Source organism: Bombina bombina, chromosome 4 (assembly GCF_027579735.1).
Source record: "Bombina bombina isolate aBomBom1 chromosome 4, aBomBom1.pri, whole genome shotgun sequence".
NCBI lineage: Eukaryota > Metazoa > Chordata > Amphibia > Anura > Bombinatoridae > Bombina > Bombina bombina.
The window spans coordinates 12,481,756-12,504,149 of NC_069502.1; the positions used below are offsets into that span (position 1 = coordinate 12,481,756).

General features: G+C 43.8%; 1 protein-coding gene across 1 annotated transcript in view; it reads left to right on the top strand.

The window, feature by feature from the left end:
* PPM1G (protein phosphatase, Mg2+/Mn2+ dependent 1G) overlaps positions 1–22,394 on the top strand; it is a gene marked incomplete in the record, with an annotated part of 375,123 nt that overhangs the window by 261,892 nt on the left and 90,837 nt on the right. The window contains 2 exon segments of the mRNA XM_053710941.1: positions 4,712–4,946; positions 5,394–5,523. Of these exon segments, the coding sequence (XP_053566916.1) occupies positions 4,712–4,946; positions 5,394–5,523 (365 nt within the window).

Here is a 22,394-nt window from a genome sequence, read left to right on the forward strand (position 1 = left end):
CGTTTTAAAATTTAAAGAAACAGTAACATTTTTTTAATTTTTTTCTTTATTAAAATTGTTCATAACTTAATTATTTATTTTTATTCTGTTACAATGGACCAAGACTCTCTTGTAGATTACAGATGTCCTTTATGTTTGAATGCTAATATTGAACCACCAAGAGAACTTTCAATTTTAAGGATAGACTTTTTTGAGCCTATATTGTCTTAGACATATTGCTGTCCAGGAGTCTTCTGACAATGTTCAAAACATGCCTTGTAAGACATTGCTTCTCTCATGTCTTCTGCAGTTTCTGATGGGTTGTCTGCTTTTCCCATGCTACAGGGAAAGCACAAGAGGAAGTCTAAAGAATCAGTGTCTGACTCGGTCGTGGCTATTCCGAATATTCCCTCTCATAGATCTGATGGAGGATTCTTCCGTAGCATCTGAGGGTGAGATCTCAGATTCTGACAGTGTAATTCTTTCCTCTGATGCTAAAGTTGTATCCTTCAGGTTTAAGCTAGAACACCTCCGTTTACTACTCAAGGAGGTTTTGGCTATTCTGGACGACTCTGACACTACTGTCGTTGTCAACCCTAAAAAATCTAGCAAACTTAACAAATACTATGATGTACCTTCCATGCTGGAATGTTTTCCCGTACCAGATCGGGCTACAGAAATTGTTAATGAATGGGAGAAGCCGGGTATTTTCTTTTTCTCCTCCTCTTAAGGACTCTTGGCAAACGGTCCCCAAGGTGGAAGGGGCAATTTCCACTTTAGCTAAGAGAACTACTATTCCCATAGAGGATAGCTGTTCTTTTAAGGATCCTATGGATAAGAAACTGGATGGTTTTCTTAAGAAAATGTATGTTCACCATGGGTTACAATGGCAACCTGCGGTGTGTATTGCTACCATTTGTATGGTGGCGGCATACTGGTTTGATGCATTGTCTGATTCCATTCAAACAGGTGCTCCCCTTGAGATCCAGGACAGGATCAAGGCGGCTCTTAAATTAGCTAATTCTTTTATTTCTGATGCTTCCCTTCAGGTTTATCAAATTGGGAGCAATTTGATAGTTTTGCCTTTCTGGCTCGCAGAGCTTTATGGTTGAAATCTTGGTCTGCAGATGTGTCGTCTAAGTCTAGGCTTTTGGCTATTCCTTACAAGGGTAAGACCTTGTTTGGCCCAGCCTTGGCTGAGATTATTTCTGACATTACAGGAGGAAAAGGACATTTCCTTCCTCAGGATAAACCACCTTCTCCCTCTACAAAACAGGAACAGTCCAAACCTGCCTGGAAACCCAACCAATCTTGGAAAGCAATCCAAGAAGCCAGCTAATGAATCAAAGTCAGCATGAAGGGTCTGCCCCTGATCCAGGACCGGATCTTGTGGGGGGCAGATTTTCCTTTTTCGCTCAGGCTTTGGTTCGGGATATTCAGGATCCTTGGGCGATAGACATAGTGTCCCAAGAATACAAACTAGAATTCAAGACCTTTCCCCCCAGGGACAGATTTCTTCTCTCAAGATTATCTGTCGACCAGATAAAGAGAGGCGTTCTTACGTTGTGTTCGGGATCTATCCCAAATGGGGGTTATAGTTCCTGTTCCAGTACAGGAGCAGGGTCTGAGATTTTACTCCAATCTGTTTGTGGTACCCAAGAAAGAGGGAACCTTCAGACCAATCTTGGATCTCAAGAGTCTAAACAAATTTCTCAGTACCGTCCTTCAAAATGGAAACTATTCGTTCCATTCTTCCTTTAGTTCAAGAGGGTCAATTTATGACAACAGTAGATTTAAAGGATGCGTACCTTCATGTTCCCATCCACAGGGATCATCACAAGTTTGAGATTTGCCTTTCTCCACAAACACTTTCAGTTTGTGGCTCTTCCCTTCGGACTTGCTGCAGCTCCCAGAATTTTTCAAAGGTTCTGGGATCTCTGTTGGCGGTGCTCCGGTTACAGGGTATTGCAGTGGCACCTTATCTGAACAACATTCTGGTTCAGGCTTAGTCCTTTCAACTAGCAATCTCCCACACAGAGATGCTTTTATCCTTCCTGCGTTCTCACGGTTGGAAGGGGAATCTGGAAAAGAGTTCCTTAATTCCATTTACAAGCGATTCTCTTCCTTGGTTGTTGTCTCAGGATCATCTCTCCCAGGGAACCTGTTTTCGCAGACCTACCTGGGTGATAGTGACAACGGTCGCCAGCCGGATAGGTTTGGGAGCAGTCTGGGGCCTCCTAAGGGCTCAGGGGACATGGACTCGGGAAGAATATGTTCTCCCCATAAACATTCTAGAGCTAAGAGCAATCTTCAATGCTCTTCTGGCCTGGCCTCAGTTAGCTTCTGTCCGGTTTATCAGATTTCAGTTGGACAACATAACCTCAGTGGCTTACATCAACCATCAGGGTGGAACTCTGAGTTCTTTGGCCATGAAATAGGTGTCCAAGATTATTCAGTGGGCAGAGACCCACAACTGTTGTCTATCTGCGATCCACATTCCAGGAGTGGACAATTGAGAAGCGGATTTTCTGAGCAGACAGACCTTTCACCCGGGAGAATGGGAATTACATCCGGAAGTGTTTTCCAACGTGATTACTAGATCTCATGGCATCTTGTCAGAATGCCAAGCTCCCGAGGGTACGGGTCGAGGTCCAGGAACCCTCAGGCGGTTCTGATAGATGCTCTGGCAGTTCCTTGGAACTTCAGTCTTGCATACCTATTTCCTCCGTTAGCTCTTCTTCCTCGAGTTATTGCTCGGATCAAGCAAGAGAGAGCATCGTTGATTCTCATTGCTCCGGCGTGGCCTCTCAGGATTTGGTATGCAGATGTCATCTCTCCCCCTTGGAAACTTCTTCTAAGGAAGGACCTTCTACTTCAGGGGCCTTCCTTCATCCAAATCTAGTTTCTCTGAAGCTGACTGCTTGGAGATTGAACGCTTAATTTTATCTAAGCGCGGTTTTTCTGATTCGGTCATTGAGACCATGATTCAGGCTCGCAAGCCTGTTACCAGGAAAATTTACCATAAGATATGGCGAAAATATCTGTATTGGTGTGAATCCAAAGGCTACTCTTGGAGTAGAGTTTGGATTCCTAGGATTTTATCTTCTCTCCAAGAAGGTTTGGAGAAGGGTTTATCGTCAAGTTCCTTAAAGGGTCAGATTTCTGCCTTGTCTATTTTGTTACATAAACGTCTGGCAGAGGTTCCAGATGTTCAATCGTTCTGTCAGGCCTTGGTCAAAATCAGGCCTGTGTTCAAACCTGTTACTCCTCCTTGGAGTCTTTATCTTGTGCGTAAGGTTCTTCAGCAGGCTCCGTTTGAACCTATGCATTCCTTAGATATTAAATTGTTATCTTGGAACGTTTTTCTTGTTACTATTTCTTCTGCTCGTATAGTCTGAGCTCTCGGCTTTACAGTATGAGTCTCCGTACCTTATTTTTCATTCGGATAAGGTTGTTTTACGTACTAAATTAGGTTTTCTTCCTAAAGTAGTTTCAGATCGGAACATTAATCAGGAGATTGTTGTTCCTTCTTTATGTCCTAATACTTCTCATAAGGAACGTCTTCTGCAAAACCTAGACGTGGTTCGTGCTCTGAAATTCTATTTACAGGCGACTAAGGATTTTCGTCAGTCTTCTGCTTTGTTTGTAGTTTTCTCTGGGAAACGTAAGGGGCAGAAAGCTACGGCTACTTCTCTTTCTATGTGGCTGAAGAGTATCATTCGGTTTGCCTATGAAACTGCTGGACAGCAACCTCCTGAGAAGGTTACGGCTCATTCTATATGAGGGCTGTTTCCTCTTCCTGGGCATTAAAAAATGAAGCTTCTGTGGAACAGATTTGCAAGGCTGCAACTTGGTTCTCTCTTCACACTTTTTTTAAATTCTATAAGTTTGATACTTTTGCCTCGGCTGAGGCTTCCTTTGGGAGAAAGGTTCTTCAAGCAGTGGTGCCTTCTGTTTAGGTTCCCTGTCTTGTCTCTCCCTTATCTGTGTCCTCTAGCTTGGGTATTGATTCCCAATAGTAATTAGATGATCTGTGGACTCACCGTATCATTGGAAAGAAAACAAAATTTATGCTTACCTGATAAATTTCTTTCTTTCTTGACACAGTGAGTCCACAGCCCGCCCTGATTTTGATGACAGGGTATTTTTTTGTTATGTTATAAACCTCAGGCACCTCTGCATCTTGTTGCTTCCTTCCTCTTTAACGTCGGTCGAATGACTGGAGTTGGAGGGAAGGAAGGTGATATTTAACAGCTTTGCTGTGGTGCTCTTTGCCGCCTCCTGCTGGCCAGGAGGTGAATATCCCAATAGTAATTAGATGATCTGTGGACTCACCGTGTAATTAGAAAGTAATACATTTATCAGGTAAGCATAAATTTAGTTTTTTAGGCCTTTTAAGCTATAAGAATATACCACCCTTTAAACCACAAGTCATAGGGCTTGGGGGCCTTTGGTCAGCACAGCATGGTCTAGTCTTAAACATTAATTTGGAATTGCGTGTAACTTGACAATCTGTAGAATGTTGCGACGTAAACCTTTTTGCAGCATAGGAAGTGAGGTCTATCTGGGAATCATGAGTTCTGTAGATAAAAAAAACAAAAAAACAATCTTTTGTGGGGGGTACATTTTATGTATAAATCTTGAACAAGCTTGTTCTACTGGTCAGTAAAATCTTGTGAAAATAACATTGCTGATAGGATTTAAACGTATTCTCACTCCTTGTTTTGCTCAGCCTGGCTCAGACAGTGGGACCACGGCGGTTGTCGCTCTTATTAGAGGAAAGCAGCTTATTGTGGCCAATGCAGGAGACTCTCGTTGTGTTGTATCTGAGCGAGGCAAAGCCATTGACATGTCCTACGACCACAAGCCTGAAGACGAGCTAGAATTGGCCCGAATCAAGAATGCAGGGGGAAAGGTTACTATGGACGGCAGGGTCAATGGGGGCCTCAACCTTTCCCGAGCCATTGGTGAGATACTAAACTTGTTACACATTTTTTGGCAAACTGGCATAAAATGTTAACTATGCTGGATGTCTGGTGACCATATGAATTCACATTCTCTCTAGTACTGGTAGCCAGTTCTTCCAGGAATCCAGTTAATCTAGTTGACAAGTTCCACTTACATTGTGTTCTGCAATAGCTCTGTGTGGAAGCCTCCTAGTAACTGGCTTATTGGCATGAATAGTCAACATGACATGGATTGGAAATTAACTCCATGACTTTTCCTTAAGGCATGCTCTATCAACCTTTTAATTAGTCATGGGACCCCTGGATGGGAATGTGCTTCTGTTCACCTTGCCTATTTAACACATAAGTCTTACTTGTCCCATTCGTTATTTGAGTCAATAGATGGGTAGTTTAATTTCTACTTTCTGCTTGCCCTGTCAAATAAAATGTCTCCCGTTCTGTCCCTAGGCGACCATTTCTACAAGAGGAACAAGAACCTTCCTCCTGAGGAGCAGATGATCTCTGCTTTACCTGATATAAAGGTGCTAACCATGACAGAGGAGCACGATTTCATGGTGATTGCATGTGACGGCATCTGGTGAGTCTGTGATAGCTGTGCAGTGTTTTAACTCGGGAAAGCCTTACTGGTAAGGGTTACACTGGTAGGATCTTGGTGTGATATTTTACCATTGGTGGGTTTCTTTGTCCGTTTGAGGGTGTGGTCGTGCCATTTGTTGGTTTCTGTGTGTATGTATGTATGTGTGTGTGTGTGTGTATATATATATATATATATATATATATATATATATATTTCTTTCATGTAATTGGCAAGAGTCCATGAGCTAGTGACGTATGGGATATACAATACTACCAGGAGGGGCAAAGTTTCCCAAATTTGTTGGAGCGAAGGTACATCAGTTGACGCAAGTTTGTCATTTCCGGCGTTGTAGTTGACGCCGAGTTCCTTACACAGGGTTGCGTCGTTAGTGACGCAAGTGTGTCATTTCCGGATGTTGTTGGCGGCAAAAATTTTTCACTTATGTTGTGCGTCATACATGGTGCCAGATTTTTTTCATTATTTTAATACCCCATTGCTATTTGCCTCTTGCCTTTTTCTATGTCAGAGGGCTATGCTATTGCATTTTTTCCCATTCCTGAAACTGTCATATAAGGAAATTGACAATTTTGCTTTATATGTTGTTTTTTATTTTACATTTTGCAAAATGTCTCAATCTGATCCTGCCTCAGAAGTATCTGTTGGAACTTTGCTGCCTGATGTCAGTTCTACTAAAGCTAAGTGCATTATTTCTTTTACAAGATTTGACGAGTCCACGGATTTCATCCTTACTTATGGGATATCACCTTCTGGTCAGCAGGAGGAGGCAAAGAGCACCACAGCAGAGCTGTATATATAGCTCCTCCCTTCCCTCCCACTCCAGTCATTCTCTTTGCCTGTGTTAGTTAGATAGGAGCTGGCAAAATGAGGTGTTAGTGAAGATTCTTCAATCAAGATTTTATTGTTTTTAAATGGTGCCAGTGAGTACTATTTTTCTCAGGGGAGAGCATCAGGTGTTTTAACAATGGGAACTGAGGAGATTCTATATTCTCTGTTCACTCCCCATGCTGGTGCTGCCCTGCTGATGGTCTTATCAGATAATACATAAGGCCCTGTTTGTCCCCACAGAACTACAGGAGGTGAAGACAAGAGACCTCTTCTTCGTGTGGGACAGGTTCACATTGTGATCAACTCTGCGGTATGTACAGTCTTTTTGTTTCTGGGGAGACAGTGTAGCTCAGAACAGACTGGACGTTACTACAACACAAAAGGGGTAATCAACTTACAAGAGTGTTTAGTTATTTTGCAACAAATTTCCCTCTTATATTATTTATGTGTATTGCAGTGGGTGGTGTATATATGACCCAGTTTTATTAAGACAGAACCAGTGACTTTTTATCTGCAGGCTGACACTGGGGGATTTGAAAGAATAGACTCTGTGTCTGTTTGGGGAGTTATTACTCCGTGGCTTACATTAATTGTGGCACAGTTTTTGAGGGGACACATTGGTATTAGTCGGGTCTACCCGCCATTAATATTGCCCACACGGTTGTTTTCTATGGGGTTTTCCTATACCGCCCACGAAGGGCGGGGCTTAAGTTCGCGCAATTAGTTGCGCACTTGCTTTTCCGGCTTCCGACAGTACACAGAGGACTTAGGCAGCAGTTGTATTTGAAGCTCCGGTGTTTCCTATGTCCGCTTGGCCTCAGCTGATCAAGATCGCAAGCGGACCTAGGCAGCAGTTCTCGAAGGGCCTCTTTGTTGGTTGAGAGTAAGGTAGGCGCCACAGCAGAGCTGTGGCTTGGTGCAGGGGCTATTTTAAGTCATAGCAATAAAGAAGGGCTATTGTAACCTATCGAATGTGAATAGGCTCTGTTATAACAACTCCCTATTCTAATTGTTGAACAATTGCAGTAAAATTTATATTGTTTTAAAATTTAAAGGTACAGCACATTTTGATTTTGTTTTTTTCAATTTCTGTACCACGACCTATAGTGCACTTTGTTTTTTCTTTTTAGCATGACTGGAACATACTTGTTCTATGTGTTCAGCTGCCAATGTGGAACCCCCTCTTACATTTTGTCCCTCATGTACTGAGAGGGCTTTAAAGTTTAAAGATCAGATTTTCTTTAAAGATAACATATCTAAGGATGCTTCTCCGCTTGATGAGACTCAGGGTATGCCGCAAATTTCTCCCCAAGCGTCACAGCCTTTAACACCCGCTCAGGCGCCATCAACTGCGTCCACCTCATTTACCCTACAGGATATGGTGGCAGTTATGTCATCCACTCTTACAGAGGTTTTGTCTAAGTTACCAGTGTTGCAAGGCAAACGTGGTAGAAGAGAGGACCAGGTGGTCCAGGCGACTTCTCTTTGATGGCGATCTCCGACGTACCCTCCCAGGGCTCTGAAGTGGGAGGTAGGGAGACTCTCTATCTGAAGGGGAATGGTCTGACTCAGGAAGTACATTGCCCCAGGCAGATTCGGACGTGATGTCCTTTAGATTTAAGCTTGACCACCTTCGTCTGTTGCGGGAGGTTTTGCTGACTCTGGACGACTGTGACTCTATTGTGGTGCCTCCAGAGAAACTGTATAAGATGGACAAATACTTAGAGGTCCCTTCTTACTCTGATGTTCCGGTTCCTAAGAGAATTTCGGAAATTATTACACGGGAATGGGAAAGACCGGGTATTCCGTTTCTCCAACATAGGTGTGTCCGGTCCACGGCGTCATCCTTACTTGTGGGATATTCTCTTCCCCAACAGGAAATGGCAAAGAGCCCAGCAAAGCTGGTCACATGATCCCTCCTAGGCTCCGCCTTCCCCAGTCATTCTCTTTGCCGTTGTACAGGCAACATCTCCACGGAGATGGCTTAGAGTTTTTTGGTGTTTAAATGTAGTTTTTATTCTTCAATCAAGAGTTTGTTATTTTAAAATAGTGCTGGTATGTACTATTTACTCTGAAACAGAAAAGAGATGAAGATTTCTGTTTGTAAGAGGAAAATGATTTTAGCAACCGTTACTAAAATCGATGGCTGTTTCCACACAGGACTGTTGAGAGGAATTAACTTCAGTTGGGGGAAACAGTGAGCAGACTTTTGCTGCTTGAGGTATGACACATTTCTAACAAGACTTGGTAATGCTGGAAGCTGTCATTTTCCCTATGGGATCCGGTAAGCCATTTTTATTAAATAAGAATAAAGGGCTTCACAAGGGCTTTAAAGACTGGTAGACATTTTTTGGGCTAAAACGATTGATTTATAAGCATTTTTAATAGTTTATAGCTTTGAGGAGTTATTTTATTCTTGGGAATTATGTTGAATAACCGGCAGGCACTGTATTGGACACCTTTTTCTCTGGGGGCCTTCTCTAATCATAGGCAGAGCCTCATTTTCGCGCCACTAATGCGCAGTTGTTTTTGGGAAGCAAGGCATGCAGATGCATGTGTGAGGAGCTCAGATACATAGAAAAAGCTTACTGAAGGCGTCATTTGGTATCGTATTCCCCTCTGGGCTTGGTTGGGTCTCAGCAAAGCAGATACCAGGGACTGTATAGGGGTTAAATATAAAAACGGCTCCGGTTCCGTTATTTTAAGAGTTAAAGCTTTCAAATTTGGTGTGCAATACTTTTAAGGCTTTAAGACACTGTGGTGAAATTTTGGTGAATTTTGAACAATTCCTTCATACTTTTTCACATATTCAGTAATAAAGTGTGTTCAGTTTAAAATTTAAAGTGACAGTAACGGTTTTATTTTAAAACGTTTTTTGTACTTTGTTATCAAGTTTATGCCTGTTTAACATGTCTGAACTATCAGATAGACTATGTTCTGTATGTGAGGAAGCCAAGGTTCCTTCTCATTTAAATAGTTGTGATGTATGTGACAAAAAATTTAGAGAAAATGATGCCCAAGATGATTCCTCAAGTGAGGGGAGTAAGCATGGTACTGCATCATCCCCTCCTTTGTCTACGCCAGTCTTGCCCACACAGGAGGCCCCTAGTACATCTAGTGTGCCAATACTCCTTACTATGCAACAATTAACGGCTGTAATGGATAATTCTATCAAAAACATTTTAGCCAAAATGCCCACTTATCAGCGAAAGCGCGACTGCTCTGTTTTAGTAAATACTGAAGAGCATGAGGACACTGATGATAATGGTTCTGACATGCCCCTACACCAGTCTGAGGGGGCCAGGGAGGTTTTGTCTGAGGGAGAAATTTCAGATTCAGGGAAAATTTCTCAACAAGCTGAACCTGATGTGATTACATTCAAATTTAAATTGGAACATCTCCGCGCTCTGCTTAAGGAGGTGTTATCTACTCTGGATGATTGTGACAATTTGGTCATTCCAGAGAAATTATGTAAGATGGACAAGTTCCTAGAGGTCCCGGGGCCCCCCGAAGCTTTTCCTATACCCAAGCGGGTGGCGGACATTGTAAACAAAGAATGGGAAAGGCCCGGCATACCTTTTGTCCCTCCCCCTATATTTAAGAAATTGTTTCCTATGGTCGACCCCAGAAAGGACTTATGGCAGACAGTCCCCAAGGTCGAGGGGGCGGTTTCTACTCTAAACAAACGCACTACTATCCCTATAGAAGATAGTTGTGCTTTCAAAGATCCTATGGATAAAAAATTAGAGGGTTTGCTTAAAAAGATGTTTGTTCAGCAAGGTTACCTTCTACAACCAATTTCATGCATTGTTCCTGTCACTACAGCAGCGTGTTTCTGGTTCGATGAACTAGAAAAGTCGCTCAATAAAGATTCTTCTTATGAGGAGATTTTGGACAGAATTCATGCTCTTAAATTGGCTAACTCTTTTACTTTAGACGCCACTTTGCAATTGGCTAGATTAGCGGCGAAAAATTCGGGGTTTGCTATTGTGGCGCGCAGAGCGCTTTGGCTAAAATCTTGGTCAGCGGATGCGTCTTCCAAGAACAAATTGCTTAACATACCTTTCAAGGGGAAAACGCTGTTTGGCCCTGACTTGAAAGAGATTATTTCAGATATCACTGGGGGTAAGGGCCACGCCCTTCCTCAGGATAGGTCTTTTAAGGCTAAAAATAAACCACATTTTCGTCCCTTTCGCAGAAACGGACCAGCCCCAAGTTCTACATCCTCTAAGCAAGAGGGTAATACTTCTCAAACCAAGCCAGCCTGGAGGCCAATGCAAGGCTGGAACAAAGGTAAGCAGGCCAAGAAACCTGCCACTGCTACCAAGACAGCATGAGATGTTGGCCCCCGATCCGGGACCGGATCTGGTGGGGGGCAGACTTTCTCTCTTCGCTCAGGCTTGGGCAAGAGATGTTCTGGATCCTTGGGCGCTAGAAATAGTCTCCCAAGGTTATCTTCTGGAATTCAAGGAGCTACCCCCAAGGGGGAGGTTCCACAGGTCTCAATTGTCTTCAGACCACATAAAAAGACAGGCATTCTTACATTGTGTAGAAGACCTGTTAAAAATGGGAGTGATTCATCCTGTTCCATTAGGAGAACAAGGGATGGGATTCTACTCCAATCTGTTCATAGTTCCCAAAAAAGAGGGAACATTCAGACCAATCTTAGATCTCAAGATCCTAAACAAATTTCTCAAGGTTCCATCGTTCAAAATGGAAACCATTCGGACAATTCTTCCTACCATCCAGGAAGGTCAATTCATGACCACGGTGGATTTAAAGGATGCGTATCTACATATTCCTATCCACAAGGAACATCATCGGTTCCTAAGGTTCGCCTTTCTGGACAAGCATTACCAGTTTGTGGCACTTCCATTCGGATTAGCCACTGCTCCAAGAATTTTCACAAAGGTACTAGGGTCCCTTCTAGCGGTGCTACGACCAAGGGGCATTGCAGTAGTACCTTACTTGGACGACATACTGATTCAAGCGTCGTCCCTACCACAAGTAAAGGCTCATACGGACATTGTCCTGGCCTTTCTCAGATCTCACGGGTGGAAAGTGAACGTAGAAAAAAGTTCTCTATCTCCGTCAACAAGAGTTCCCTTCTTGGGAACAATAATAGACTCCTTAGAAATGAGGATTTTTCTGACAGAGGCCAGAAAATCAAAACTTCTAAGCTCTTGTCAAGTACTTCATTCTGTTCTGCTTCCTTCCATAGCGCAGTGCATGGAAGTAATAGGTTTGATGGTCGCGGCAATGGACATAGTTCCTTTTGCGCGAATTCATCTGAGACCATTACAACTGTGCATGCTCAGTCAGTGGAATGGGGATTATACAGACTTGTCTCCGACGATACAAGTAGATCAGAGGACCAGAGATTCACTCCGTTGGTGGCTGACCCTGGACAACCTGTCACAGGGGATGAGCTTCCGCAGACCAGAGTGGGTCATTGTCACGACCGACGCCAGTCTGGTGGGCTGGGGCGCGGTCTGGGAACCCCTGAAGGCTCAGGGTCTTTGGTCTCGGGAAGAATCTCTTCTCCCGATAAATATTCTGGAACTGAGAGCGATATTCAATGCTCTCAAGGCTTGGCCTCAGCTAGCAAAGGCCAAATTCATACGGTTTCAATCAGACAACATGACGACTGTTGCGTATATCAACCATCAGGGGGGAACAAGGAGTTCCCTGGCGATGGAAGAAGTGACCAAAATCATTCAATGGGCGGAGACTCACTCCTGCCACTTGTCTGCAATCCACATCCCAGGAGTGGAAAATTGGGAAGCGGATTTTCTGAGTCGTCAGACATTTCATCCGGGGGAGTGGGAACTCCATCCGGAAATCTTTGCCCAAATAACTCAATTGTGGGGCATTCCAGACATGGATCTGATGGCCTCTCGTCAGAACTTCAAGGTTCCTTGCTACGGGTCCAGATCCAGGGATCCCAAGGCGACTCTAGTAGATGCACTAGTAGCTTCTTGGACCTTCAACCTAGCTTATGTATTCCCACCGTTTCCTCTCATCCCCATGCTGGTAGCCAGGATCATTCAGGAGAGGGCATCGGTGATCTTGATAGCTCCTGCGTGGCCACGCAGGACTTGGTATGCAGACCTGGTGAATATGTCATCGGCTCCACCATGGAAGCTACCTTTGAGACAGGACCTTCTTGTTCAAGGTCCGTTCGAACATCCGAATCTGGCCTCACTCCAACTGACTGCTTGGAGATTGAACGCTTGATTTTATCAAAGCGAGGGTTCTCAGATTCTGTCATTGATACTCTTGTTCAGGCCAGAAAGCCTGTAACTAGAAAAATCTACCATAAAATATGGAAAAAATATATCTGTTGGTGTGAATCTAAAGGATTCCCATGGAACAAGATAAAAATTCCTAAGATTCTATCCTTTCTTCAAGAAGGTTTGGAGAAAGGATTATCTGCAAGTTCTTTGAAGGGACAGATTTCTGCTTTATCTGTTTTACTTCACAAAAAGCTGGCGGCTGTGCCAGATGTTCAAGCTTTTGTTCAGGCTCTGGTTAGAATCAAGCCTGTTTACAAACCTTTGACTCCTCCTTGGAGTCTCAATTTAGTTCTTTCAGTTCTTCAGGGGGTTCCGTTTGAACCCCTACATTCCGTTGATATCAAGTTATTATCTTGGAAAGTTTTGTTTTTGGTTGCAATTTCCTCTGCTAGAAGAGTTTCAGAGTTATCTGCTCTGCAGTGTTCTCCTCCTTATCTGGTGTTCCATGCAGATAAGGTGGTTTTGCGTACTAAACCTGGTTTCCTTCCGAAAGTTGTTTCTAACAAAAACATTAACCAGGAGATAGTCGTGCCTTCTTTGTGTCCGAATCCAGTTTCAAAGAAGGAACGTTTGTTGCACAATTTGGATGTAGTTCGTGCTCTAAAATTCTATTTAGATGCTACAAAGGATTTCAGACAAACATCTTCCTTGTTTGTTGTTTATTCTGGTAAAAGGAGAGGTCAAAAAGCAACTTCTACCTCTCTATCTTTTTGGCTTAAAAGCATCATCAGATTGGCTTATGAGACTGCCGGACGGCAGCCTCCTGAAAGAATCACAGCTCATTCCACTAGGGCCGTGGCTTCCACATGGGCCTTCAAGAACGAGGCTTCTGTTGATCAGATATGTAAGGCAGCGACTTGGTCTTCACTGCACACTTTTACTAAATTTTACAAATTTGATACTTTTGCTTCTTCTGAGGCTATTTTTGGGAGAAAGGTTTTGCAAGCCGTGGTGCCTTCCATCTAGGTGACCTGATTTGCTCCCTCCCATCATCCGTGTCCTAAAGCTTTGGTATTGGTTCCCACAAGTAAGGATGACGCCGTGGACCGGACACACCTATGTTGGAGAAAACAGAATTTATGTTTACCTGATAAATTACTTTCTCCAACGGTGTGTCCGGTCCACGGCCCGCCCTGGTTTTTTAATCAGGTCTGATGATTTATTTTCTTTAACTACAGTCACCACGGTATCATATGATTTCTCCTATGCAAATATTCCTCCTTTACGTCGGTCGAATGACTGGGGAAGGCGGAGCCTAGGAGGGATCATGTGACCAGCTTTGCTGGGCTCTTTGCCATTTCCTGTTGGGGAAGAGAATATCCCACAAGTAAGGATGACGCCGTGGACCGGACACACCGTTGGAGAAAGTAATTTATCAGGTAAACATAAATTCTGTTTTTCACCTTCCCCTACCTTTAAGAAAATGTACCCTATAGCTGACACCGTTCGGAGGGTGGAGGGAGCTATATCTACCCTGGCTAAGCGTACGACTATCCCTATTGAGGACAGTTGTGCTTTCAAAGACCTTATGGACAAAAAGTTGGAGGGTCTTCTAAAAAAGCTATTTATTCATCAAGGGTTTCTATTACAACCGACGGCCTGCATTGTACCGGTCACAGCTGCGGCTGCCTTTTGGTTTGATGCCTTAGAAGAGTCTCTTAAGACTGATACTTCCTTAGAGGAAATTCTGGATAGAATAAAGGCCCTTAAGCTGGCAAATTCTTTTGTTACGGATGCCGCTTTCCAGATCGCCAAATTGACGGCTAAGAATGCAGGATTTGCCATTTCTTGTACTAGATACGACGAGTCCACAGATTCATCCTTACTTGTGGGATATTATCCTCCTGCTAACAGGAAGTGGTAAAAAGCACCACAGCGGAGCTGTCTATATAGCTCCTCCCTTGACTCCACCCCCCAGTCATTCTCTTTGCCTATACTAAGTAATTGAAAGAGGTAAAGTGAAAGAGGTGATAACATTATAGTTTTTATTTTCTTCAAGCAAGACTTTTTTATTTTAAATGGTACTGTTGAGTGCTATTTTCCCTCAGGCAGCATATGGAAAGAAGATTTCTGCCTGGAGGTTGATGATCTTAGCAGTGGTTACTAAGATCCAGAGGAGTTCCCACAGAATTGCTGAGGAGTACTTGAGAAGCTTCAGTGTGGGGAACGGTCTTTATGCTACAAGCATTGAGGTATGTTCAGTCATTTTTTCTGAAGAGACTGTGGTATTTCAAAATCAGCTGACATTGTTCCCATGAGGGAAGGGGTAAGCAGTAATCCTACAGGCAATGAAGGGATGTTGCTGGGACCTGTTATATTATGGGCTATAACTTGAGACACTGTTTGCATATTGTTTGTGTGAAAACGATTTATGTGCAGGGGCAAATAAAAAAAAAATTCTGATACTAACGTTTGTGTGTTTTATGGTACTGGAGGGTTTCACATGGCTGACACATTGTACTGGGTATATGGAAACCCACATGGCTAGTTCCTATAACGCTTTACAGCGTTTTTTCACTAGGCTGAGGCATCGTGTGGGATGGGCGGGGCCTATTTTTGCTCCTTAGATGTGCTGTTGTATTTCACATAGAGACAGCTAGCTCCAGCTCCAGTGGGCCTCAACTTTAGAGATAGCCTTATCGAATTGAGAGTGTAATTCTCAGACCCCAGAGGGCAGGTAGGCGCCACAGAGCTGTGGCGAGGTGCAGGGGGTTGATAGTTTATTCTCATAACGTTTTTTTGGGTAACGTTTTTGCTAATAAAGGGTTAATAGTCCCTTACTTGTGGTGCAATCTTAGGCTGCCAGATTAGACACTTATATGATAAAATTTTGAGTGTTAAAACCTTTTAAAACAGTTTTGGAAAAATTGTATGCTTTTTTCTCTTGTTAAGTGTATCCAGTCCACGGATCATCCATTACTTGTGGGATATTCTCCTTCCCAACAGGAAGTTGCAAGAGGATCACCCACAGCAGAGCTGCTATATAGCTCCTCCCCTCACTGCCATATCCAGTCATTCTCTTGCAACTCAACTAAGATGGAGGTCGTAAGAGGACTGTGGTGTTTTATACTTAGTTTATTTCTTCAAAGTCTAAATTACTCAACATTTCTTTCAAGGGGCAGACCTTATTCGGGCCTGGCTTGAAGGAAATTATTGCTGACATTACTGGAGGCAAGGGGCATACCCTTCCTCAGGACAGGGCCAAATCAAAGGCCAAACAGTCTAATTTTCGTGCCTTTCGAAATTTCAAGGCAGGAGCAGCATCAACTTCCTCCGCTTCAAAACAAGAGGGAACTGTTGCTCATTCCAGACAGGCCTGGAAACCTAACCAGTCCTGGAATAAGGGCAAGCAGGCCAGAAAGCCTGCTGCTGCCCCCAAGACAGCATGAAGGAACGGCCCCCTATCCGGAAACGGATCTAGTGGGGGGCAGACTTTCTCTCTTCGCCCAGGCGTGGGCAAGAGATGTTCAGGATCCCTGGGCGTTGGAGATCATATCTCAGGGATATCTTCTGGACTTCAAAGCTTCTCCTCCACAAGAGAGATTTCATCTTTCAAGGTTATCAGCAAACCAGATAAAGAAAGAGGCATTCCTAAGCTGTGTGCAAGACCTTGTAATGGGAGTGATCCATCCAGTTCCGCGGACGGAACAAGGACAGGGATTTTATTCAAATCTGTTTGTGGTTCCCAAGAAAGAGGGAACCTTCAGACCAATCTTGGATCTAAAGATCTTAAACAAATTCCTCAGAGTTCCATCATTCAAAATGGAAACTATTCGGACCATCCTAACCATGATCCAAGAGGGTCAGTACATGACCACAGTGGACTTAAAGGATGCCTACCTTTACATACTGATTCACAAAGATCATCGGTTCCTAAGGTTTGCCTTTCTAGACAGGCATTACCAATTTGTAGCTCTTCCCTTCGGGTTGGCCACTGCCCCGAGAATTTTTACAAAGGTTCTGGGCTCACTTCTGGAGGTTCTAAGACCGCGAGGCATATCGGTGGCTCCGTATCTAGACGACATCCTGATACAGGCGTCAAGCTTTCAAATTGCCAAGTCTCATACAGAGATAGTTCTGGCATTTCTGAGGTCGCATGGGTGGAAAGTGAACGTGGAAAAGAGTTCTCTATCACCACTCACAAGAGTCTCCTTCTTAGGGACTCTTATAGATTCCGTATAGATGAAAATTTACCTGACGGAGTCCAGGTTATCAAAACTTCTAAATGCTTGCCGTGTCCTTCATTCCATTCCACGCCCGTCAGTGGCTCAGTGCATGGAAGTAATCGGCTTAATGGTAGCGGCAATGGACATAGTGCCATTTGCGCGCCTGCATCTCAGACCGCTGCAATTATGCATGCTAAGTCAGTGGAATGGGGATTACTCAGATTTGTCCCCTCTACTAAATCTGGATCAAGAGACCAGAGATTCTCTTCTCTGGTGTCTTTCTCGGGTCCATCTGTCCAAGGGTATGACCTTTCGTAGGCCAGATTGGACGATTGTAACAGATGCCAGCCTTCTAGGTTGGGGCGCAATCTGGAACTCCCTGAAGGCTCAGGGATCGTGGACTCAGGAGGAGAAACTCCTCCCAATAAATATTCTGCAGTTAAGAGCAATATTCAATGCTTTTCTAGCTTGGCCTCAGTTAGCAACACTGAGGTTCATCAGATTTCAGTCGGACAACATCACGACTGTGGCTTACATCAACCATCAAGGGGGAACCAGGAGTTCCCTAGCGATGTTAGAAGTCTCAAAGATAATTCGCTGGGCAGAGTCTCACTCTTGCCAACTGTCAGCGATCCACATCCCAGGCGTAGAGAAATGGGAGGCGGATTTTCTAAGTCGTCAGACTTTTCATCCGGGGGAGTGGGAACTCCATCCGGAGGTGTTTGCTCAACTGGTCCATCGTTGGGGCAAACCAGAACTGAATCTCATGGCGTCTCGCCAGAAAGCCAAGCTTCCTTGTTACGGATCCAGGTCCAGGGACCCGGGAGCAACGCTGATAGATGCTCTAGCAGCTCCTTGGTTCTTCAACCTGGCCTATGTGTTTCCACCATTTCCTCTGCTCCCTCGACTGATTGCCAAAATCAAACAGGAGAGAGCATCGGTGATTCTGATAGCGCCTGCGTGGCCACGCAGGACCTGGTATGCAGACCTAGTGGACATGTCATCTCTTCCACCATGGACTCTGCCTCTGAGTGAGGCAGGACCTTCTAATACAAGGTCCTTTCAATCATCCAAATCTACTTTCTCTGAGACTGACTGCATGGAGATTGAACGCTTGATTCTATCAAGGGGTGGCTTCTCCGAGTCAGTCATTGATACCTTAATACAGGCTCGGAAGCCTGTCACCAGGAAAATCTACCATAACATATGGCGTAAATATCTTTATTGGTGTGAATCCAAGAGTTACTCATGGAGTAAGGTTAGGATTCCTAGGATATTGTCCTTTCTCCAAGAGGGTTTGGACAAAGGCTTATCAGCTAGTTCTTTAAAAGGACAGATCTCTGCTCTGTCTATTCTTTTGCACAAGCGTCTGGCAGAAGTTCCAGACGTCCAGGCATTTTGTCAGGCTTTGGTTAGGATTAAGCCTGTGTTTAAAACTGTTGCTCCCCCGTGGAGCTTAAACTTGGTTCTTAAAGTTCTTCAGGGAGTTCCGTTTGAACCCCTTCATTCCATTGATATTAAACTTTTATCTTGGAAAGTTCTGTTTTTGATGGCTATTTCCTCGGCTTGAAGAGTCTCTGAGTTATCTGCCTTACATTGTGATTCTCCTTATCTGATTTTTCATTCAGACAAGGTAGTTCTGCGTACCAAACCTGGGTTTTTACCTAAGGTGGTTTCTAACAGGAATATCAATCAAGAGATTGTTGTTCCATCATTGTGTCCTAATCCTTCTTCAAAGAAGGAACGTCTTTTGCATAATCTGGACGTAGTCCGTGCCTTGAAGTTTTACTTACAGGCTACTAAAGATTTTCGTCAAACATCTGCCCTGTTTGTCGTTTACTCTGGACATAGGAGAGGTCAAAAAGCTTCGGCAACCTCTCTCTCCTTTTGGCTTCGGAGCATAATATGCTTAGCCTATGAGACTGCTGGACAGCAGCCCCCTGAAAGGATTACAGCTCATTCTACTAGAGCTGTGGCTTCCACCTGGGCCTTTAAAAATGAGGCCTCTGTTGAACAGATTTGCAAGGCTGCGACTTGGTCTTCGCTTCACACCATTTCAAAATTTTACAAATTTGACACTTTTGCTTCTTCGAAGGTTTTTTTTGGGAGAAAGGTTCTACAGGCAGTGGTTCCTTCCGTTTAAGTTCCTGCCTTGTCCCTCCCATCATCCGTGTACTTTAGCTTTGGTATTGGTATCCCACAAGTAATGGATGATCCGTGGACTGGATACACTTAACAAGAGAAAACATAATTTATACTTACCTGATAAATTTATTTCTATTGTAGTTTATCCAGTCCACGGCGCGCCCTGTCCTTTTCAGGCAGATCTAAATTTTAATTAAACTAGAGTCACCACTGCACCCTATGGTTTCTCCTTTCTCGGCTTGTTTCGGTCGAATGACTGGATATGGCAGTGAGGGGAGGAGCTATATAGCAGCTCTGCTGTGGGTGATCCTCTTGCAACTTCCTGTTGGGAAGGAGAATATCCCACAAGTAATGGATGATCCGTGGACTGGATACACTACAAGAGAAATAAATTTATCAGGTAAGCATAAATTGTTTTTTCTCTTAAAGGTGCAGTACCGTTTTTTCAGATTGTTTGTTTTTTCATTAAATAAAGTGTTTTCAAGTCTTTTTGTGGTCATTACTAGCCTGTTCAACATGTCTGACATTGAGGAAAGTCAATGCTCTATGTGTTTAGAAGCCATGGTGGAACCCCTACTTAAAATGTGTCCCTCATGTACTGAAAGGGCCTTACATTGCAAGGAACATATTTTAGCTGATAAAAGTATGTCTCAGGATGATTCTCAGTCTGAAGAGAATCCGGTTATGCCATCTAATTCTCCCCAAGTGTCACAACCTTTAACGCCTGCTCAAGCGACGCCAAGTACTTCTAGTGCGTCTAATTCTTTCACCCTGCAGGATATGGCTGCAGTAATGTCTACTACCCTTACACAGGTATTGTCTAAACTGCCAGGTTTACAGGGTAAGCGCAGTAGGTCAGGTGTTAGAGTAAATGCTGAGCCCTCTGACGCTTTATTGGCCATCTCCGATGTACCCTCACAGTGTTCTGAATTGGGGGTGGGGGATTTACTGTCTGAGGGATAGCTTTCAGACTCAGGAAAGATGTTCCCTCTAACAGACTCTGATGTGATGGCCTTTAAATATAAGCTTGAACACCTCCGCTTGTTACTACGGAAGGTTTTAGCGACTCTTGATGATTGTGACCCTATTGTAATTCCACCAGAGAAATTGTGTAAAATGGATAAATATCTAGAGGTCCCTTCTTACACTGTTTTTCCAGTCCTTAGAAGGATTTCTGACATTGTTACAAAGGAATGGGATAGACCAGGCATTCCGTTCTCTCCCCCTCCTACTTTTAAGAAAATGTTTCCCATATCTGACACCATTCGAGATTCCTGGGAGACGGTCCCTAAGGTGGAGGGAGCTATTTCTACCCTGGCTAAGCGTACAACTATACCTATTGAGGACAGTTGTGCTTTCAAAGATCCTATGGATAAAAAATTAGAGGGTCTTCTAAAGAAATTGTTTATTCATCAGGGTTTTCTTCTACAACCTATAGCGTGCATTGTTCCAGTAACTACTGCTGCAGCTTTTTGGTTTGAGGCTCTAGAGGAGTCTCTTAAGGTTGAGACCCCATTAGATGATATTTTGGATAGAATTAAGGATCTCAAGCTAGCTAATTCTTTTATTTATTATTCAAATGACTAAATTAGCGGCAAAGAATGCAGGCTTTGCCATTTTAGCGCGTAGAATGTTATGGCTGAAGTCTTGGTCTGCTGATGTGTCATCAAAATCTAAGCTGTTAGCTATTCCTTTCAAAGGTAAGACCCTATTCGGGCCTGAACTAAAGGAAATCATTTCCGACATTAGTGGAGGTTAAGGCCATGCCCTTCCTCAGGACAAGACGGTTAAGACGAGGGCCAAACAAAATAATTTTTGTTCCTTTCGAAACTTTAAAGGTGGACCCTCTACTTCCTCCTCCGCCCCAAAGCAGGAGGGGAATTTTGCACAATCCAAGTCAGTCTGGAGACCTAACCAGACCTGGAATAAAGGTAAACAGGCCAAGAAGCCCGCTGCTGCTACCAAGACAGCATGAAGGGGCAGCCCCCGATCCAGGACCGGATCTAGTAGGGGGCAGACTTTCTCTCTTCGCTCAGGCTTGGGCAAGGGACGTTCAGGATCCCTGGGCATTAGAAATCGTAACCAAGGGGTATCGACTAAAATTCAAGGATTTTCTCCCAAGAGGGACATTTCATCTTTCACGTTTGTCTGTAGACCAGACAAAAAGAGAGGCGTTCTTACGCTGTGTGAAAGACCTATATACCATGGGTGTAATCTGTCCAGTTCCAAAACTTGAACAGGGGCAGGGATTTTACTCAAATCTGTTCGTGGTTCCCAAAAAAGCGGGAACCTTCAGACCGATTTTAGATCTCAAATGCCTAAACAAATTTCTCAGAGTCCCATCATTCAAGATGGAGACCATTCAAACTATTTTACCAATGATCCAGGAGGGTCAATATATGACTACCGTGGACTTAAAGGATTTTGGACTCAGGAGGAGTTCCTACTTCCAATCAATATTCTGGAACTGAGGGCAATATTCAACGTGCTGGCCTCGGCCAAATTCATAAGATTTCAGTCGGACAATATCACGACTGTAGCATATATCAATCATCAAGGGGGAACAAAGAGTTCTCTAGCAATGATGGAAGTTTCCAAGATAATTTGATGGGCAGAGACTCACTCGTGCCATCTATCAGCAATCTATATCCCAGGAGTAGAGAACTGGGAAGCGGATTTTCTAAGTCATCAGACTTTTCATCCGGGGGAGTGGGTGCTCCATCCGGAGGTGTTTGCAGCATTGATTCGTCAATGGGGCACACCGTAATTGGATCTGATGGCATCTCGTCAGAATGCCAAATTTCCTTGTTACGGGTCCAGATCAAGGGATCCCCAAGCAGTACTGATAGATGCTCTAGCAGTACCTTGGTCGTTCAACCTGGCTTATGTGTTTCCTCCTTTTCCTCTCCTGCCTCGCCTGATTGCCAGAATCAAACAGGAGAGGGCTTCGGTAATCTTGATAGCGCGTGCGTGGCCACGCAGGACTTGGTATGCAGATTTAGTGGAAATATCATCTCTGCCACCATGGAAACTGCCACTGAGACAGGACCTTCTCATTCAAGGTCCGTTCCAACATCCAAATCTAAATTTTCTGCAGCTGACTGCCGGGAGATTGAACGCTTGATTTTATCTAAGCGGGGATTCTCTAAGTCGGTCATTGATACCTTGATTCAGGCTCGGAAGCCTGTCACTAGGAAAATTTACCATAAGATATGGCGTAAGTATCTTTCCACTGACAGTAAAACATGGGGACAAAACTAGGGTTGCACCGATACTAGTATCGGTATCGGTTCCGATACCAAGTATTTGCATGAGATACTTAAACCGATACCTACAATTCCTACCCATACGCCATCTTGTGGCATTTTTCATTTTAAGATAGAGTGGAGACTTAACTAAAAATTGTTCTGCCAATACA